The sequence below is a fragment of the Coloeus monedula genome (genome assembly GCF_965178545.1).
Source record: "Coloeus monedula genome assembly, chromosome: 1".
Classification (NCBI taxonomy): Eukaryota; Metazoa; Chordata; class Aves; order Passeriformes; family Corvidae; genus Coloeus; species Coloeus monedula.
The window spans coordinates 134,250,894-134,267,363 of NC_138781.1; the positions used below are offsets into that span (position 1 = coordinate 134,250,894).

General features: G+C 37.4%; 1 protein-coding gene across 1 annotated transcript in view; it reads left to right on the forward strand.

Moving 5' to 3' along the window:
* Nucleotides 1-2,175: 2,175 nt before the first annotated feature.
* SLC26A7 (solute carrier family 26 member 7) overlaps nt 2,176-16,470 on the forward strand; it is a gene marked incomplete at both ends in the record, with an annotated part of 65,651 nt that continues 51,356 nt past the window's right edge. The window contains 2 exons of the mRNA XM_082286952.1: nt 2,176-2,368; nt 15,508-15,618. Of these exons, the coding sequence (XP_082143078.1) occupies nt 2,176-2,368; nt 15,508-15,618 (304 nt within the window). The remainder of the gene's footprint in view (nt 2,369-15,507; nt 15,619-16,470) is intronic.

Sequence of the window (16,470 nt, forward strand, 5' to 3'; positions counted from 1 at the left end):
TGTAAGATGTTTGCACTCATGCATGCACACACCACAGAGAGATACCATCCTTTGTTGTCAGTGGGGGACAAATGCTAATCCTAGGAGTTCAGGTACTAATCTGGGATTGATGAAAACGGTCCAGTTTTACTCAATCTTCAATGAGGAGGTGGGGAAATCTCAATTACAGACTTTTTCAAACATCTTCAGCATTTTGGTGTATGAAGGTTGAGGAGAGGATAATATGTTCTTGTGTGTTTAGCAATGGTTCTTTGGTTTCCTAAAGCGGTTTTTTTTTTTGCCTGTTTCAGAATACTCAGAGCTTCTAGCAAAACATGATAAAAAAAAAAAAAAAAAAGAGGCTAGGCTCTTTTACACAAGTATCTATATTTGGGTATGTTTTTGCACATGCATATTTATGTGTATAAATGTATTTTGATTTTAATTTCACAGTAAATACTGTTATAGATAGAGGTACTGAACATTTCATCAAAACTAAGCAGCACCTGACTGTTGAGTAGCTCTCACTGTAGCTGTAAGGATTCCTGTCCACTTCTGACTACTGAAAGTAAGGAAAGATTTGTGTTGTGAAACACTTGGCAGACATAAACACCTCAGTTATGATGCCCTTGAACTGTACTACAAAGTTAAAAAACAGAGATAACCAAAAACACAAACCACTAAAAGAAAAAATAAATTATGTTTAGAGGTTTAATCTAATGAACAGAAGTAAGATTACCTGTCTTTAAAAAGTGTATGTTTTTAATGAGTGGACGGGGTAAAGAATAAGTATGCCAGGAATACTTATAAGTGAGGGTCTGTCTCAAACTAAGACATTCTTTCCTTCTCTTTCTTGTTTCTTTTTGCCTTTGCACTGCTATGGGACACAGTTACGGACATCAGCTTAATGTCACTCAGTAGAATTAACTGTGATGCATTTGTCCTTGTGCCAGTCTACCTGTTGCATTTGGAAGCAATCTCATTTTTCTAAAGCTGTTTTGGATGGAAAATGCTTCAGGTTTAGTTGCCTTAGTCTAAACAATAAAATGTAAATTAATTTCTATTTTAAAAAATGGAAATATTTAAAAATATATTTATTTTTATTGCTTACTGCAGAACAGTGGAAGACACTTCACCCATATGATGGATCTTGCATTTCAACTTAAATTTCTTTGCCATCCAGAGATACAGAAAACTTAGAGGAAAGCTTACTGTGTCCTTGTTCCATATCAGTCAAGGCATTTAAATGCCTGCACATTTGAAGCTCTTCCATGCCCTTATCTCTTTGTGTCTGAGCACTTTGTATTGTACACAAGGTGCATGACGTTATTACCAGAACAAATGTTACTTGGTGAACTGTCTGTGCTGAGAGAGCCTTTGCTGAGTGGACAGCCAAGAGCAGAAAGGACTAGCTTTGAAGAAGAATGATTGTCACAAGAATTTTTGGCACTTTCTCTGTGAAGCCGATACCCTGCAGTCCCTCACTGCACTTTGAGATTATTAGTCTGAAGTTTGAGGTTTCAGCCTACAGAGAGAGTCTGTGTATGTTTCCAGTAGGACTTATTGCTACCTGATGTTCTGCATTTACTACATAAATAAGCTCTTTACTGTAATTTAGAAGACAAAATGTTGGTGGAGTAAGACAAGTCTTCTAGCACGAGCTTTGCTGAGGTCTTAATGCCTTCCGCCTGCGGCCAGAACAGCTCCCCCCAGGAGAGACAAGGCTGCTCTCCCGGGCTTGGCAGGGAGATGCCTGCTCTGCTGGGCACTTCTTGCTCAGATTAGCATAGCCCAGCCTATATCACACACACACCCAGTAATACCTCATTTTGCCACTGGAATGAGGCCAAAAGCACAAGCATTACAGGGATATAAAGCGGGAAGTTACTGGAAAGAATCACAAACTAACGTGAGACTAGACCAAATTTTTGCAAACAGCAGAAAATGTGATCTTTTTTTGTAGAGAGTTCTTGCATTTAATGTAGCTGTTTATATGATTGAAGCGCTTAATAAGTGTTTTCATTGAGTATAGTTACAGAACAGCTGCAGAAATCTTAAGTGCTTCTGTTCATTTTTTTTTTTCTCTGTAGTTTTGGAACTGAAAAATCTCAGAAGAAAACTGGAGGCTGACACAGATCAGGGTGATTCCTCAACTGTGCACTCTCCTGACAGAGGCACTGCTTTTGTGGGGTAGAAATGATGACAGGGGGGAAAAGGAAAAGAAGCACAGTCTGGAGGAAGATCCAGGCTGTTCGCTTTGAAGATATCAAAACCTGGTGTATGAGAAGGCTGCCTATCTTGAAATGGGTGCCTGTCTACAACTGGAAGGAAAATTTGGTTCCTGATACAGTGTCTGGGATGATGTTAGCCATCCAACAGGTGACTCAAGGTACAGTTAACTCATTTCAGATTAGTATTTTAAGTTTTTCTGGTCATATCTAATGTTGATTGGATCTAAATGAAAATATAAGGAAAAATATATAGTCTTAACTCATGTATAGAATGGATGTGCAAATGTGGATAGAAATGCATTGTGTTACTGTAGTTAAATTCTGGGGAACTTTACTATTTATCCCATACCTTTGACAATTTTTCAAACATTTAATATGGAAGGTGAGAGAGCAGTAACTCTATTCATACAGGATATGGTTATATACAATGTTTTATCAGTTAAATGACCACTTTTTTCTCTATTTCACATGGAAAACAAAATATAACTAAATGATAATTGCACTGTAAGATATGCCATTCTGGAAGAAACAAATGCATGATACTATTACCTGCAAAATTCCAAAGCACAACAGGAAAAATTCACAACTTTCTGTGCATAAAGAATGTTCCTGCCAGAGACATTATCCAGGGAGAGGATCTGCGGCATCCATAGCTTGTGTGCTGATTTAATGCTGTGTTGCATTACCTACCACACCTCTTTTCAAGAAGCAATACAAAGTAGGGGTGGAGCTAGACTCCATTTTACAGCTTAAAAAAAAATAAGAAAGGAAAAAAAAAGAAGGAAAAGGAAAAACTCTTCAAACCGTGCACAATGACCTGCAGAAAGCTTAAGTTCCAGTTATCTTGCTTAGTAAAGTGATTGGTACTAGGAAATAAAGGCTTTTGTCAGTTTTTGCTGTGTCTTTGATAGTGTCACCTTCTTATGACATTATCTTATATTTATCTCAGACAAATCACAGCTTCTTATCTCAGATGAACTTTAGCACCTTCCTTCATTTGAATGACATGTATTGTTTCTTAACAATCTTCCATATTAGGTATGCTTAACTATCATTCATGTTAAGTTATAAACACTCCTTTAATTGAGTTATGCTGGAGCTGGAAACAAATTATTTGTGTCAGTATTTGTGCTTTTAAAATAATTAGGAACATCTGCATTGGCATGATTTAACTTTAAGGACCTTAATACTGCAAAGTACCTAATTTCACTGGTATGTGTGTATACAACAATTGTAATTAAAATGGTGCTAATAACACTATGTTGAAATTCATAAAAAATGCTACATTAAACAGCATTTCTGCAGTGTTGATAGTTTTAGCCAGGATTTTCGTGTTTGAGTCTTGTACCAAGAAGTCATTTAATGTAACAGATAAATTTACAAAGATCCGGTGAAGACAAAAAATACAGGTTTGTGTTTTCTAGATTATTTTTAAATTCTCTAGAAACAATATTATCCTTATTTTATGCTGTTTAAAAAGAAATTGATTGAAACCCTTTCCTCCTGCTGATCTGTTTTTTCTTTCTCTGCTTGCTGCTTCTCAAGATTTCAGAATTATTTTAGGGGATGAAATAGGAGGAGAGTTAGAGACAGAAGCATTTCGTCATGTTTGTGGTGCTTTAATTTGAATGCAAGATATTAGCTCTTTCCCTAGTGTTGTAAGCATTCCAGTTACCAGAACTATCCTGATATTTCCACGGCAAGATTTCATGCATGAAAAAATGTTCCATTTGTTATATAGCACAAAGCAAAAAACCCACATATTTTGAGAGGTCCTGTTGTGACTGTTTCCTTCCACCCACAAGATAAACCAAGAAATTTTGTAATGAAATGAAAGGCAGAAATTCTAATAATAGCAGGAAAAAAAGGCAACTGGTGATAATTGACTTGTTGAGCATAGTGTCAACCTCAGCAACAGGTTTAAGCAAATTCAAGTATAAGGAAATAAACTTGAGTTACGAAGGTATTTGGAAAAATGAACAGCTGTATTTGTATGCAACAGTTTTCTGAGTGATGAAAGCTGCAAACTCCAGAGTAGAGAGCAGTCCAGTAGGTTGAAAATAATTAAGAAAGGCCTTCCAAATGAGCTGCATTTTTCACAATTTCCTTCTGTGGGATTTCTTACTCATCTGGCATTGGTCATATTCAGACTATTCAGGTTGGCAGCTGCTCAATCTGGTGTAATGTGTTTGTCTTCCATCTTCTAATCTAAATTTTAGATAAAATTGCTGGTTTCCCTTTGTATAGTGAGGAAGAAAAGATGAAAGTCGCTGTCCTTACTGTGTCATAGTGAAAGCAACAAAACTGGGCTGGGGGAGAGGAGACCAAGGAGTATAGTGAGATGGGAAGGAAAGACATGGGATTATCATGATGTGCTGCTTGGCATTTGGGATGAAAGAGTCATTGCTGAAACCAAAGAGTCATCCTGCAGTGTTCCTACAGTTGTTTCATTGTTTGCTAAAAATGACAAATAAATATTAATTCAGGAGCCCCAAAATTCACTGCTGAACTCTTACGTCCTGTTTACTTATTGAGACAATGCTTTTATTGTCTCTGTATGTTTCCTCTAGTTTTAGAGTCCTTTATCTACTCCCACAGAATATGGAGAAAGAAGTGTCACAGATAGTTATGTTTCTAAAAATTTTATGAAAATATCACATAGGAACAAGACCCTACAAGTTCTAACAAAAAAAAAAAAAAAAAAAAAAACCAAAAAAACCCAAAAAAAACCCCAAACCCTTTCAAATACACCAGTTGGTGGAAAGGCTCAGCTGGAGTTGCAGTCTCAGACTGCAAAGTCAGTCAGCCACAAGTCAAAACCAGTAAAGGAAATCAGGCTTCATCAGTTCCAGCTATTTAATATTAGTTCCAACTATAATTTAATAATGCTGACATAGAATCCTTATTCTTGCTTTGATACCTAAGGTTGAAAAAATAATCTTTGCATCTAAAATGAACATCATGATCCAGTCTTGAATTTTGCTATATGCTGTAATAGGAAGTTAAGAAATTTGAGCTTTTATGTTTTGGTAATCACTACATAATTTGTCTCAAAAATTTCTCAAAAATCTGTTATTGATGGACCAGAACAAGATGTCTCTAAATTAACAAAATAAATCCCTAATTTTCTTTTTGGATTAGCATTCATTGCTCTCTTCCCTTTCCCTTTAAAACTTATTAATACCCCATCAACAGTGATTCTATGAAGAGTCTTCTTTCCACTTAATTCTGTATCCCTCATCCTTGCAAACAAATTCAATTCCTAGATCCCTGTAGATGTCCCATAAATGCCTAATCTTTTTTTTCCTTTCCAAATTGAAATGGAAAATAAAAGGTCTGCAGTGCAGGTAAGTACTTCTCAGCAAGCTGCTTTTGTATTCTTCACTGGTCAATGAAGACTTAGTTTGTAAGAGTTAATGAACATTAAATTAGAGAACATCCAAAGGAGGGTAACAAGGATGGTGAAGAGTCTAGATGGGAAGCTGAATGAGGAGCAGCTGAGGTCACTTGGTCTGTTCAGCCTGGAGAAGAGGAGACCTCAACATCCTCATGAGGGGAGGTGGAGAGGCAGGTACTGATCTCTTCTCTCCGGTGACCAGTGACAGGACTTGAGGAAACTGAGGAGGGGTTTAGGTTGGATATCAGGGAAAGATTCTTCACCCAGGGGGTGGTTGGGAATGGAACAGGCTCCCCAGGGCAGTGGTCACAGCACCAAGCCTGACAGTGTTCAAGAAGCATTTGGACAACACTCTCAGGCACATGGTGTGACTCTTGGGGTGTCCTGTGCAGGGCCAGGAGTTGGACTGGACAATCTTTATGGACCCCTTCCCAGTCAGCTTATTCTGTGATTCTATGCTTGTGAGAGGTGGTGAATGACTGTGTTTACATCACTTTTTTTCTTTTCTTTCATTCACTTATTAAGTTGTCTATCTTGACTGACAAGTTTTCTCACTTTTGCTTTTCTGATTCTCTCCCCCATCCTTTGAGGAGGAGTAAGTGAGTGAGTGAGTGGCTGACTGGGTACTTAACTGCTGGCTAGAATCAACCCACCACAGGCGTGATTCATCTGACTAAATCTAACCATCTGCTTTGTTAAGGTTGATTAATTATATTAATAAGATTTCCTCTGAGTGTAACGGGATTGGCTCAGATGTAGACGCTGATGAGGCAGACATCAAAGTTTAGGTGTCTTAACCATGATATCCGTGGCATTGTGGGTAATAAACAATTCATGTTTAACATGGCCAAAGGCAGGTCTTACTGTTGTCTTTTCTGTAATTCATCCATTGACCTGTCACAATAATAACAGAGTTATTTGTGGTTTTTTCATGTGACATGGTTACCCCATACTCATATAAGAAGAATACTTTGTTCAGCCTGGGTCTGAATTTTTCTTGGTTTCCTTACATGGTAAAATTAAGGTGCATTTTGATGCAGTCTTTCCATGTAGCTAAATCTCATATAACTGTCATCATGTTTTTTCTGTAGCCTTCTGAATATGTGCTATAGTCCCATCATATCTCTTCAGAGTGCAGCTGCTTAGCCTATTTTCACAGTGGTAACTTTTATTGCACCAAGCAATAAAATCATCTTTACTCTCAAGGCCTTTCATAGGTGATCTTTCCTGACATTATTTATTCATTACCAAGCTCTTGGTCCATCTATCATTAATCCACTTTGTTATCCTTCTTCATTCAGTCTTGTCTTTTCAAATAGCTTTGTGCCTCAGGATTTAAATTTTGCAGTGTATATTGGTTGGCAGTCATACCTCAGTATTTTGCTATTTAGAATGTGGGTTTTGTGGTTTGTTTTTTGCTCGTTTGTTTGGGTTTTTTTCCTGGGCAGAGCTGCACACTGCTCACAAAGGCTAGCATATAGAAAGCAAGTAGTTAGTACCATGACCCATCAATAAGCTTCGCTGAATGTCCCTGAATGTAACAGAAGTAAAGCCAAGTTTTCATGAAAAAGTTTATAAAACAGACCCTCTGTCATGCAGCTGAGTTAATTGCCAGAGGAATTATTCCCCAAGTTAGTCTGCTTGGATACATATTTTAGTGTATGTAACTTATTTATGTTCTCTATACAGGTAGGGGACACAAATGTGTCTGAAGCATTTTGGTCATGACATGCTGTGAAAATTAAGTGCTCTGCATAACATCTGAAGTTGCCTTACTCTTTCTGGATGTAAATGCCTGATGTAGGTACCTAACTTCAGATGACGTCAACCCTTCTCCCCAAGCTTTTTCCAAGATCTCTCCTGAGGTTTTGATAATTATAAACCTCATCTTCAAGCCATTAATGACCAGAGAGGGTCCTGCTTACACAAATATATGACTTAAATTCTAGTTTTTGATAATTTTCTGGGTGATGATAATACTTACATCCTGCACTTTTCATTATAACAATTTAGAGCTCCTGTCCAATAATAGAAAAATATATGGGTAGGGAAATTAAACACACAAAAATACTTCTGCTTGAAACAGAGAAATGACTTATGCAATACTACATTGAGAGTTTAGGGTGCGAAGAATTCAGGTTTCAGTAGTTTGCTACTGATATGAATGTCCAACATTGCAATTGAGTTAGACCCTTCCAAAAAACCCCAAACCTACAAATGTTTTTCCAGCCTTCAAAAAGATGAGTACAAAACAAAGGCATGATACATTCTACTGAAGTATTTGATCTGAATGGAAGCCTCAGTGCAAAATTAGAACTTTGAAACTTCAGCTTCCTGAAGGATGATGACTTTGCCATATGGGAAGTGGTCAAGCACATGGATATATAACTGATAACAAACAGAGAAAATGAAACACATTCAGACTGAAGGTTGAGGTGGGTAATTGCCATCTCAGGATTCTGAAAAACTAGATGGGTTTCATTGTGGATCTGGTAAGACGTGCCCTAGATGATTCTGTCCAATTTGGATTGTATTCTGTGATTGCTAGTGAGCTTTGTGTTGTACCCCAGTTACAAGTCTGTATTGCAGATGAGGGACTGGACCAGATGCAAGCCATAGAGTTGTATATCTCTTTAGTAATAATAATTATAATTATAATAATAATAATGCTAACAAAAAAAAAAATATATACATGTAGAGCAATAAGGGATACCAGAGTGATTAATTCAGCTATGCAATTCTGAAGCAGGACTCTAGGACAGCTGGTGGGTTTTGTTTCAGATTTATGTATGGATTCTAAAGACAAATCTGCTGCTGCTCTCAGTTAGAGGTGGTTTTAATGATGTGTTGGAAAATGATTACCCTATTTGAAAAAACATGGGCTGCTGTGTGAGTTAGGAGGTGCAAAGAAGCTGATGACCACTGGTAGTGCTGTCTGTTGATCCATTATCACAAATACAGTGTGTTGTTTCGGTTGCCTCTGTTCATGGAAGATGATCTCAGCAGAATAAAAGGCTAGGAGAAGGAGCAGAAAAACAGAGATTATATTTGGGAGAAAACTTAAATGGCTCAGACAGGTTAATTAAAACCTGGAAGGTTTTTTCCTTATCAGGAAAGGCTTTTAAATTAAAAGACGGTTGCAGCACATGGAGAAATGAAAACAAAGTCACATGAATATGTTTAGATTTAAAACTGGAAGTAGTTCTGAAAATATTGCATTCAAATACTGGGGTAAGAAGATGGATCTCCTTATCACATAATTCCATTCACAGATGTGCTAAATTACATGTTTGGCTGAGGGGGAGCAGACCACAAGGGAGGGTGTTCATAAGTTTATGCTCCCTTCCAATATCTGCTGCTGCTCAAAAAAAAATTGAAGTTTTGAACTTGTGTGTATCTATTAGAAAGTTAAGACAAATGTGTGGGAGTTTCAAAACTAAAATACTGCCACTGTATTTCTGATTCTATCTTTTCTTGCTAAGTTTGTGGATTCATAAACATTATTCTGTTTCTTTTGAAATAAACATTTGTCTGTGTGCTATATTGCATGTACTCAAAAGCTGCCTATTGGAAGCATGAGGGTGTAAAGTTTGGACTTTCAAATTTATCAGATTGCAGTGATGTCAGTGTTTGTAGTCTAAAAAACAATATTTTTTTTGCAGGCCGCTAGTTCAGGGATATGCTTCATATAGAATTTATATATACATTTGCTCTCTTTCCTATGACCTGTCATGAACAAGAAATGCTTTGGCTCAAGCGGATTTTGGTGGGCTGTTTTTTTGGAGGGTGGAGGGCCCTTGAGACATATTTCCTCTAAAAGTTAAATATGTAGATGGCATCTGATGAAATCAGTATTGTTATTTCTGCCAACTTCTTTTTTTTTTTTTCATTCTTCAAGCCCAACAATAACTCACTGAGTCTTGGTGTGGTTTGTATGTTTTAATTAAAGTTAATTTAATCTGGAGCTGGATTTATTGCTGAACAACTAATTCCTTAACACTGGCTGGAGAACTTGACATTAAAAAAAATTAACTATACTGCTTTTCTTCATTCCAGAATGGGTGCCCAGTGTTTTGGAAGGCATGATGCCAAAAACTTATATAATTTTTTTTTTCTTAGCTTTTCATGGAGGAACCCCAGCTGTGTCTTCTCAAGGGTGATAGTTGCCGGGGGTTTATTTCAGGCTCTGACCATAAATGTAGACATAAATATACTCTGAGCTGACTAACTGGAGCTAATAATTTTATTAAGGGGTAAAGCTGCCTTGTAAATATACATCTGGCTTACAAATAACATGTGTAGATGAAATCGAATAAGCACGTTTGGAAACAGAGCCAGAAAAACCTCCTGCAGAATGCATTGGAGAATCCATATAGTCCATGATTTGTGGAAGAGTGTCCAGTTGAACTCTGTTATAGTTCTCCTATGCAAAGAATAATGATGTAAGCTGAATATGAAATTTGACATGTTAGAGAGTAAATGTGGGACAATGTTTCATACTTTACAGTTTTCCAGCAGAGGAGAAAGGCACTTAGGCTGCTGTGCATGCAATGTTTTATTTCTAGTGCCTATAAAATTCTTCCAAGTTACACATGTGCTAATACAGACCTGTGCTAATACAGACCTGTCTAACAGACTGCTAGAAATGTGAATTCAGTTTCTGGATGACCTCTGACTCCTCTGGGGCCTCATGTCCAGGTACACTCTGGTGTACATACATCTTTGTATGACCAGATGAGCTGCGCGGATCCCTGTGCCTTGGGGTGCCTGAGCACCATGGACAGAGACTGAGAAACCCAGGAGATGTTGATTCTTGAAGGAAGAAATGACACCACATATAAGCTTCCAGATCATAAAACTGTTAGTGTTCAGATCCTTGGCCACCAATGTGCCAAAATGAATGCCCTTTTCATGGATTTCAGAAAGTCCAGTTCATCTGGATTAAGGCCTGTAATCTCTCATGGTAGGTTTTTGTTTCTCCACAGCATTGATGCTTCTCAAAATATTACCTCATAGTTACCTGCTTGCCAGAAACTCCTTATGCTTCATTTTCTGTTTATTCTTACTGAAATACAGAGAGATTTACCTATAATCCACTTTCAAAATGCTTCGTTGATTCTGGAGGTGGCCGAATTCTTCAGGTATTATGTCTGACTGTTGGATAATAGCTCATAGAACTCACTGTAAAACAATTTAAAGAACCTCTGTGGTGTTCAGATATTGTGTCAAATTCGTCCTAAAGAGGTCTTAATGTCAAGACTGATAGCTTTCCTTGAGGAGCTCTATTAAAAGAAAATACTAGAAATTTTTAACGTCGGTTTTGTATGTATCTAAACTCTATTATGTACAGAAGGGTCAAGCTGTCTTGAATAGTGAAATCATAAGTGGGTCCTGCCATCAACTTGTTTCTTGTACCATAATGCTTGCATATTTTCCTTTTGAACATTTAAGATACAAATGTCAGGATCTGGAGATCTGTAAAGTGGCAGAACAGAACAGTGTTTTCTCAAACCTACCTTGGATGTAGTTGTCAGGTGGTACATTGAGAGAGCTGCATTTTAGAGTCTGAAATACTGTGAATTCAGGTACTATGGCTAACAGAGCTGAGGTGCTTAACTCTCACTGGGCTGAAGGAGTCAGTTGCATGGGAAGGAACTGCACTGAAACATCCTCCAAAAGAGAGGGTGGTTGCCAAATCAACATTGTGCGGTCTCTGAAAGATTTATGGTTCATTTTTGAGGATTTGTCCTTCCATTTTGTCTTTACATTCTTCATTTGCCTCAGGCTTGAAATGACAGAAGAACCAAGGAATGATTTTAAGCTCTGGATACTTTGTCACAAAGTAAGTCAGACAGAAGGTACAATCCACTTGTGTAGGCCCAGCAAATGGGGCCATTATGTAACAGAGGTCTTGCAAGCATGAATGTGCATTGAGAGAACTGATACTGAGCTTCCCAGTTTTTGGAGGTAAATGACACTATTTCCAAAGGATCATTTTGTGTTAAGAGCTTTTACAAAATAGTCGTTGTCAAAGAACCCTCCAGAACTGTAGGTTTGTGTAGGAAAACTGTTATGAAATATAATATTAATATTTTTTTTCCTGTGGTGGGTTGTTTTTTTCTTCAATAGAAGTTAGCTATCCTGGAGTTAGAAATTAAAGCCTGGGATACGACTCATTGGTTGTCTAATTTGTTAGTTCTCCAAGAAGCATTGATAGGAGCATCATTAAATATGTGTCAATTCTACATTTTAGGGCATCCTCAGAAATACCTTTCTTACTTCCTAGTTCAGCTTAATGAAAAAATATAGAAATTGTATTTTTCTGAAGCATCAGAGAGTGACCACAACTGCAGATAGCATTTTTGAGTGGGATAAGATGAATTAGTGTCATTTAGGGTTCCATAAACCTGGGTCTGACCAGCTTAGTGTAGTCACTTTTAAGAGTAAAAGGTTACAATTACAGAAAGTTATTTGAGTATACACTCTATCAGAAAGACTTTTAAAATATATAGCTTTTTACAGTAAATACTAAATGCTACTAATGTTGATATTCCTCAAATTAATTATAGTCTTAATACTTTTCCTGCTTCTTCAGTTAATTTCTGGTTTGTACCTAGTATTTCCAAAAGACATGGTAGAGCTTTCCTCAGAATAGATGTATGTGTCAGGAGCATATTTCCAGATGCAGAAAATTGTTAACAAGTTGACCATACTCTGGTGATTCACAGCTCTTTTTCCTATGCAAATTATTTTTTTATTGCTGTGTTTTTGGCACTAGTCTAATCAGCGGGAACTACCAACTTAAGCTGAGACGCTTCTCCTGCGGTCAGAGATGGCCTTGTTTCTCTTTGTATCAAGCTTGTTATTTTGTAGTTACTTGCATTTGACACTGATTAACAGTGGGGAACATGGTTTGCTTTTCAGAGCGGTGTGCCAGAGGATTGTTAAGCACCTGGTGCTAGTCACAGGTTATGGTTTTCAGTGAAAGTGTGTCCCACAATGTTATCTTATGATAAGGAGGTAGTTAAAACAAGCAATATTAATGTACTGTATCCAAACTTACTGTTCAATATTTGTTTGCATTTCTTTTCATGGAATTTGTATTCTTATATGAAAACCTTAATGTCACTGCCATGGGGGCTTCTCCATATTACCAATGAAGATTATGTGAGATCCTTACTTTATGATCTATTTCTTTTAAGTATTACTGTTTGGAATGAAAAAATAATGTTTCCTGTCTTTTGACAGGAAAGCTCTTGAGCACATGGAATGCACTGCAGTGAAGTTTAATATGAAAATTAATGAAATAAGCTGAAATATACTACTGATTACATCTTGAAAAAGTATTTTAACCTTTAGAACATTTTATGCGTAATCAGAAAGCCTGAAGTATTTACTAATTCTATTTTATAGTGGCTGTCTGTTCTTACACACTTCGGTAAGTGACATGCTTCAGTAATGGGAGTAAAAACCTAACGAACAGAGCCAGGACTCAAGTCAAAGATTGGTAATTTTAGCTCTGTCCTGATTGCAATGACCTCACCATGAGAACAATGACACACTGCTTCTAGAAACTTAATATAAAAGAGTGTGAAAGGTCTAAGCATGAAATGGAGAAAAACAAGAGCTGAATTTAAGTTCAGATTATCTGCCTGTAAACGAGTGATATTTATCAACAGCCGATAATCTGGATTTATAACCATAACCAGGATTTACAGGCCCTTCCCAAAAACCTTCTAAAGTACATAGCTTGCTCAGCATTCAGTACTGAAACTTGTGTATTTCCCTTATGCTTGTCCACACAGACAGGTAAATTCATTTCAATTATGTTGCTATAACTAAAATGAGGCTGAAGTTATACTGATTCTTCTGATTCCTTTACTTTTTGGAGAGTGAAATAAATTAGCCTTGCATAATGCTTTGTTGAAATGTTGGAATATCTGTGTGAGTAGTATTCAACTAATGAATTAGTTCCAAATTTTTTGTTTCCTTTTGGTTTTGTTCATAAAATGGTTATAATGGAAGAGCTTTCCAGCATTAAACAAGCTTTAAAACATTCTTTCTCCTATTCTCTATTTCCCCCCCTCCTCCATGCTCAATTTTGTCTGGACAGGGTCATGCAGTTCTCTCCTGTGCTGTTTTTATTCTCCTCAGGCACACCCTTCCGTGTTGCTCTTGGGTCAGAATCTCCTTCTATCTCTATTGATCATGTGAACATAGATATCACACTACAATTTCAAAGATCTTTCTGGTTTATGATAATGCTGTGCTAAGAGAAAAATGCAGAAGTGGCTATCAGTAGATGCACTAATTGCACTAGATGAATAGCTGAAAAGCAACCAAGTCCATTTCTGTTTAAAAGAAGTTTAAACACATTAAAATATCTCATTTCCAAGTCATAATTGATAGTGCTACTTTGCTGAGCACAATGTGGATGAAAATGATTCATGTAGGATTCATATCAGCAAAATCTGCATAGTGAGGTTTTTCTAAGAACAGATGAACTGCTTCACTGAGAACTTGACACTTCTGATCTTTTGGCATTTTCTTGCCTCCCCCCACCATGTGCACTTTGTTACAGACTCAAATGAAAATTTAAGAAGGAGATTTTGAATAAAAATATTCAGAACTGCCTCTGAAAGCCCATAAACAAAGACATTCTTTGGCACTCTCCATATTGTTAAAGCCCCATAACACCAACATTTCAGGTAAAGAATGCTTTCTGGAGCAGTTAGGAAAGCTTGGTGAGAACAATTAATCCTACACATTTAGTTTTCTTTGGAGATCTCAAATGAACACAGAAGGCAACTCCATTCCACAGATCTGAACCACCTCTGTCCCAGACTGCACATGGTCATTCTCCCAGTGCACACACGTCTGTCCTAGGCTTGTGAGAACACTCAGGTTGAAGGGGAATTTCAGAAAGGCATCTTGTGTGTTACACAGGCCAGTCCTTTCTTCCAGACTGCATGATCCCCCAAAATTAATGGAGCAACTGTGCAGGGCATGTTCTCCTTCTTAGTTTCCAGTAGTAAGAGCTGTAAAATGGCAGTAGAGCCTGCAGATCTGGAGCACAGTCTGGGGAGTCTCCTTCTGATGACTTGCAAGAAGTCAGTGCAGTCTGACTTGCTATCTTAGGTATCCTGAGTTGAACAGCAACCAAATCTGCTGCTTTGCAGGAGCAAAAACAGTCTCTGTTGAAAGATGAGTTCTTGTCGTATTCCGAGATTTTCTAAGAAAAGGATGGATGCTGTCCTCTATAGCTAAGTGGTGAAGGTAATTAGTAAGTCTATAAAGTTAAACCCTAACCAATTCAGTTTGTTCTCCATCTCAACATGAAAGTCAAATACTTTCTGTTTCTGAACTGACAGCTTTACACGATGAAAGAAATGTTAATATTTAAAGGCTTAAAAACCCCAGGCACCTAAAGAGGATGAACTCTGGAATATTTTTTTTGTTTAAGAAATTAGAAGAAAGCAGACTGAAGGGGCTCCATCCAAACCAAAATTACAGGTTTTGAAGTATTTGTAAGAAATAACCATCCCATTGCCTGGAGACCTGGCAATCTCAAACCCATGTTTGTGAGGGTGGGGGTGAAACAATGCTGCCTCCTCCTGTGAGGCCTGGCTATTAAAAGAGGTTTGGAACCACTGATGGAGGCAACTTGGACACATGGTAGGATATGGGGATTTTGATGATGAAACGAAAAACCTTCCACAGTTCTTTCTGATCCTTATTTTACAGTAGTTCACTTGTAATCTAGGCTTTAATAAATTAAGATGATTTTTTTCCTGCTCTTAATAAAACTGTAGACATTTCCTCATAAAAATAAAAAACAACAAAGTGAACAGAACAGTTTTATCTTCATACAGTGAAGTAATTCTATTTAACTTTCTATAGGGCTGGCCTTTGCTATTCTGTCTTCAGTCCATCCAGTTTTTGGTTTATATGGATCTTTCTTCCCTGTCATTGTCTATGCCATATTTGGAATGGGACGTCATGTTGCAACAGGTAAGTGTCTGTTTGTTGAAATAATTTTCAAAAATAAGGAACCGGACGCTGAAATTTATTTTTGTTTAAAGGTCAATGGAAGGACAATTATCTATGATTAAACAGAAATAAGATGGTTTTGTGCTTCTCTTTACAACTTCTTTTTTCCTTCACTTTAAATACTTTAAAGAGTCTCATTAAGAATATATTGGAGTTACTCCATATATTGGAATTACTCCTGCCATTATAATTTAATATTGCACTGACACTTCCTTTGTAAATGTAATTTACTAAGAGCTTTTGTATTTTAACTCTGCTTTAGAAATCTGCTTCAGGCTAAGAGTTTAACAAAGGCCTCTGCCAACAAGATGTATGCAAATGGAAATGAAAAATGTTTGAGTGCATCTTAAACCACAGAAAACACACATTGCTTCTTACCTGTCTAAAACACAAATTCTGCATTTCTCAGGGGAAAAAAACCCCAAAAAACTACTTTCTGAGCCCATTACCTGCCATTGTATTAAAGCTAGAGACTCTCCCAGTGAGGACTCTTGTCCTCTGCCAGAGTAGTTAGGTAGTTAGTGAAAGGCACTGCCTGGCTGATCTGCTGGTAGTTATGAGTTACAGGTTTACCCTCAGCAGAGCCTCAGCAGCTGGAGAATTGAATGGTTTTGTTCTCCTAATAGGTAGATGAATGCTCTGTTTCTGAGCCCAAAGAAATCAAATTATGGAGGGAGGCTGGAAATACTACTCATTAGATTGAACCCCAAATTCTTTGCTGTGCAGAAGTGGGCACTTGATGGCCCCTGAAGTTTGCAAGAATGATGAGATAGGCCCAGTAGCAACACACAGCATTTCTGGGTAAAGGGAACC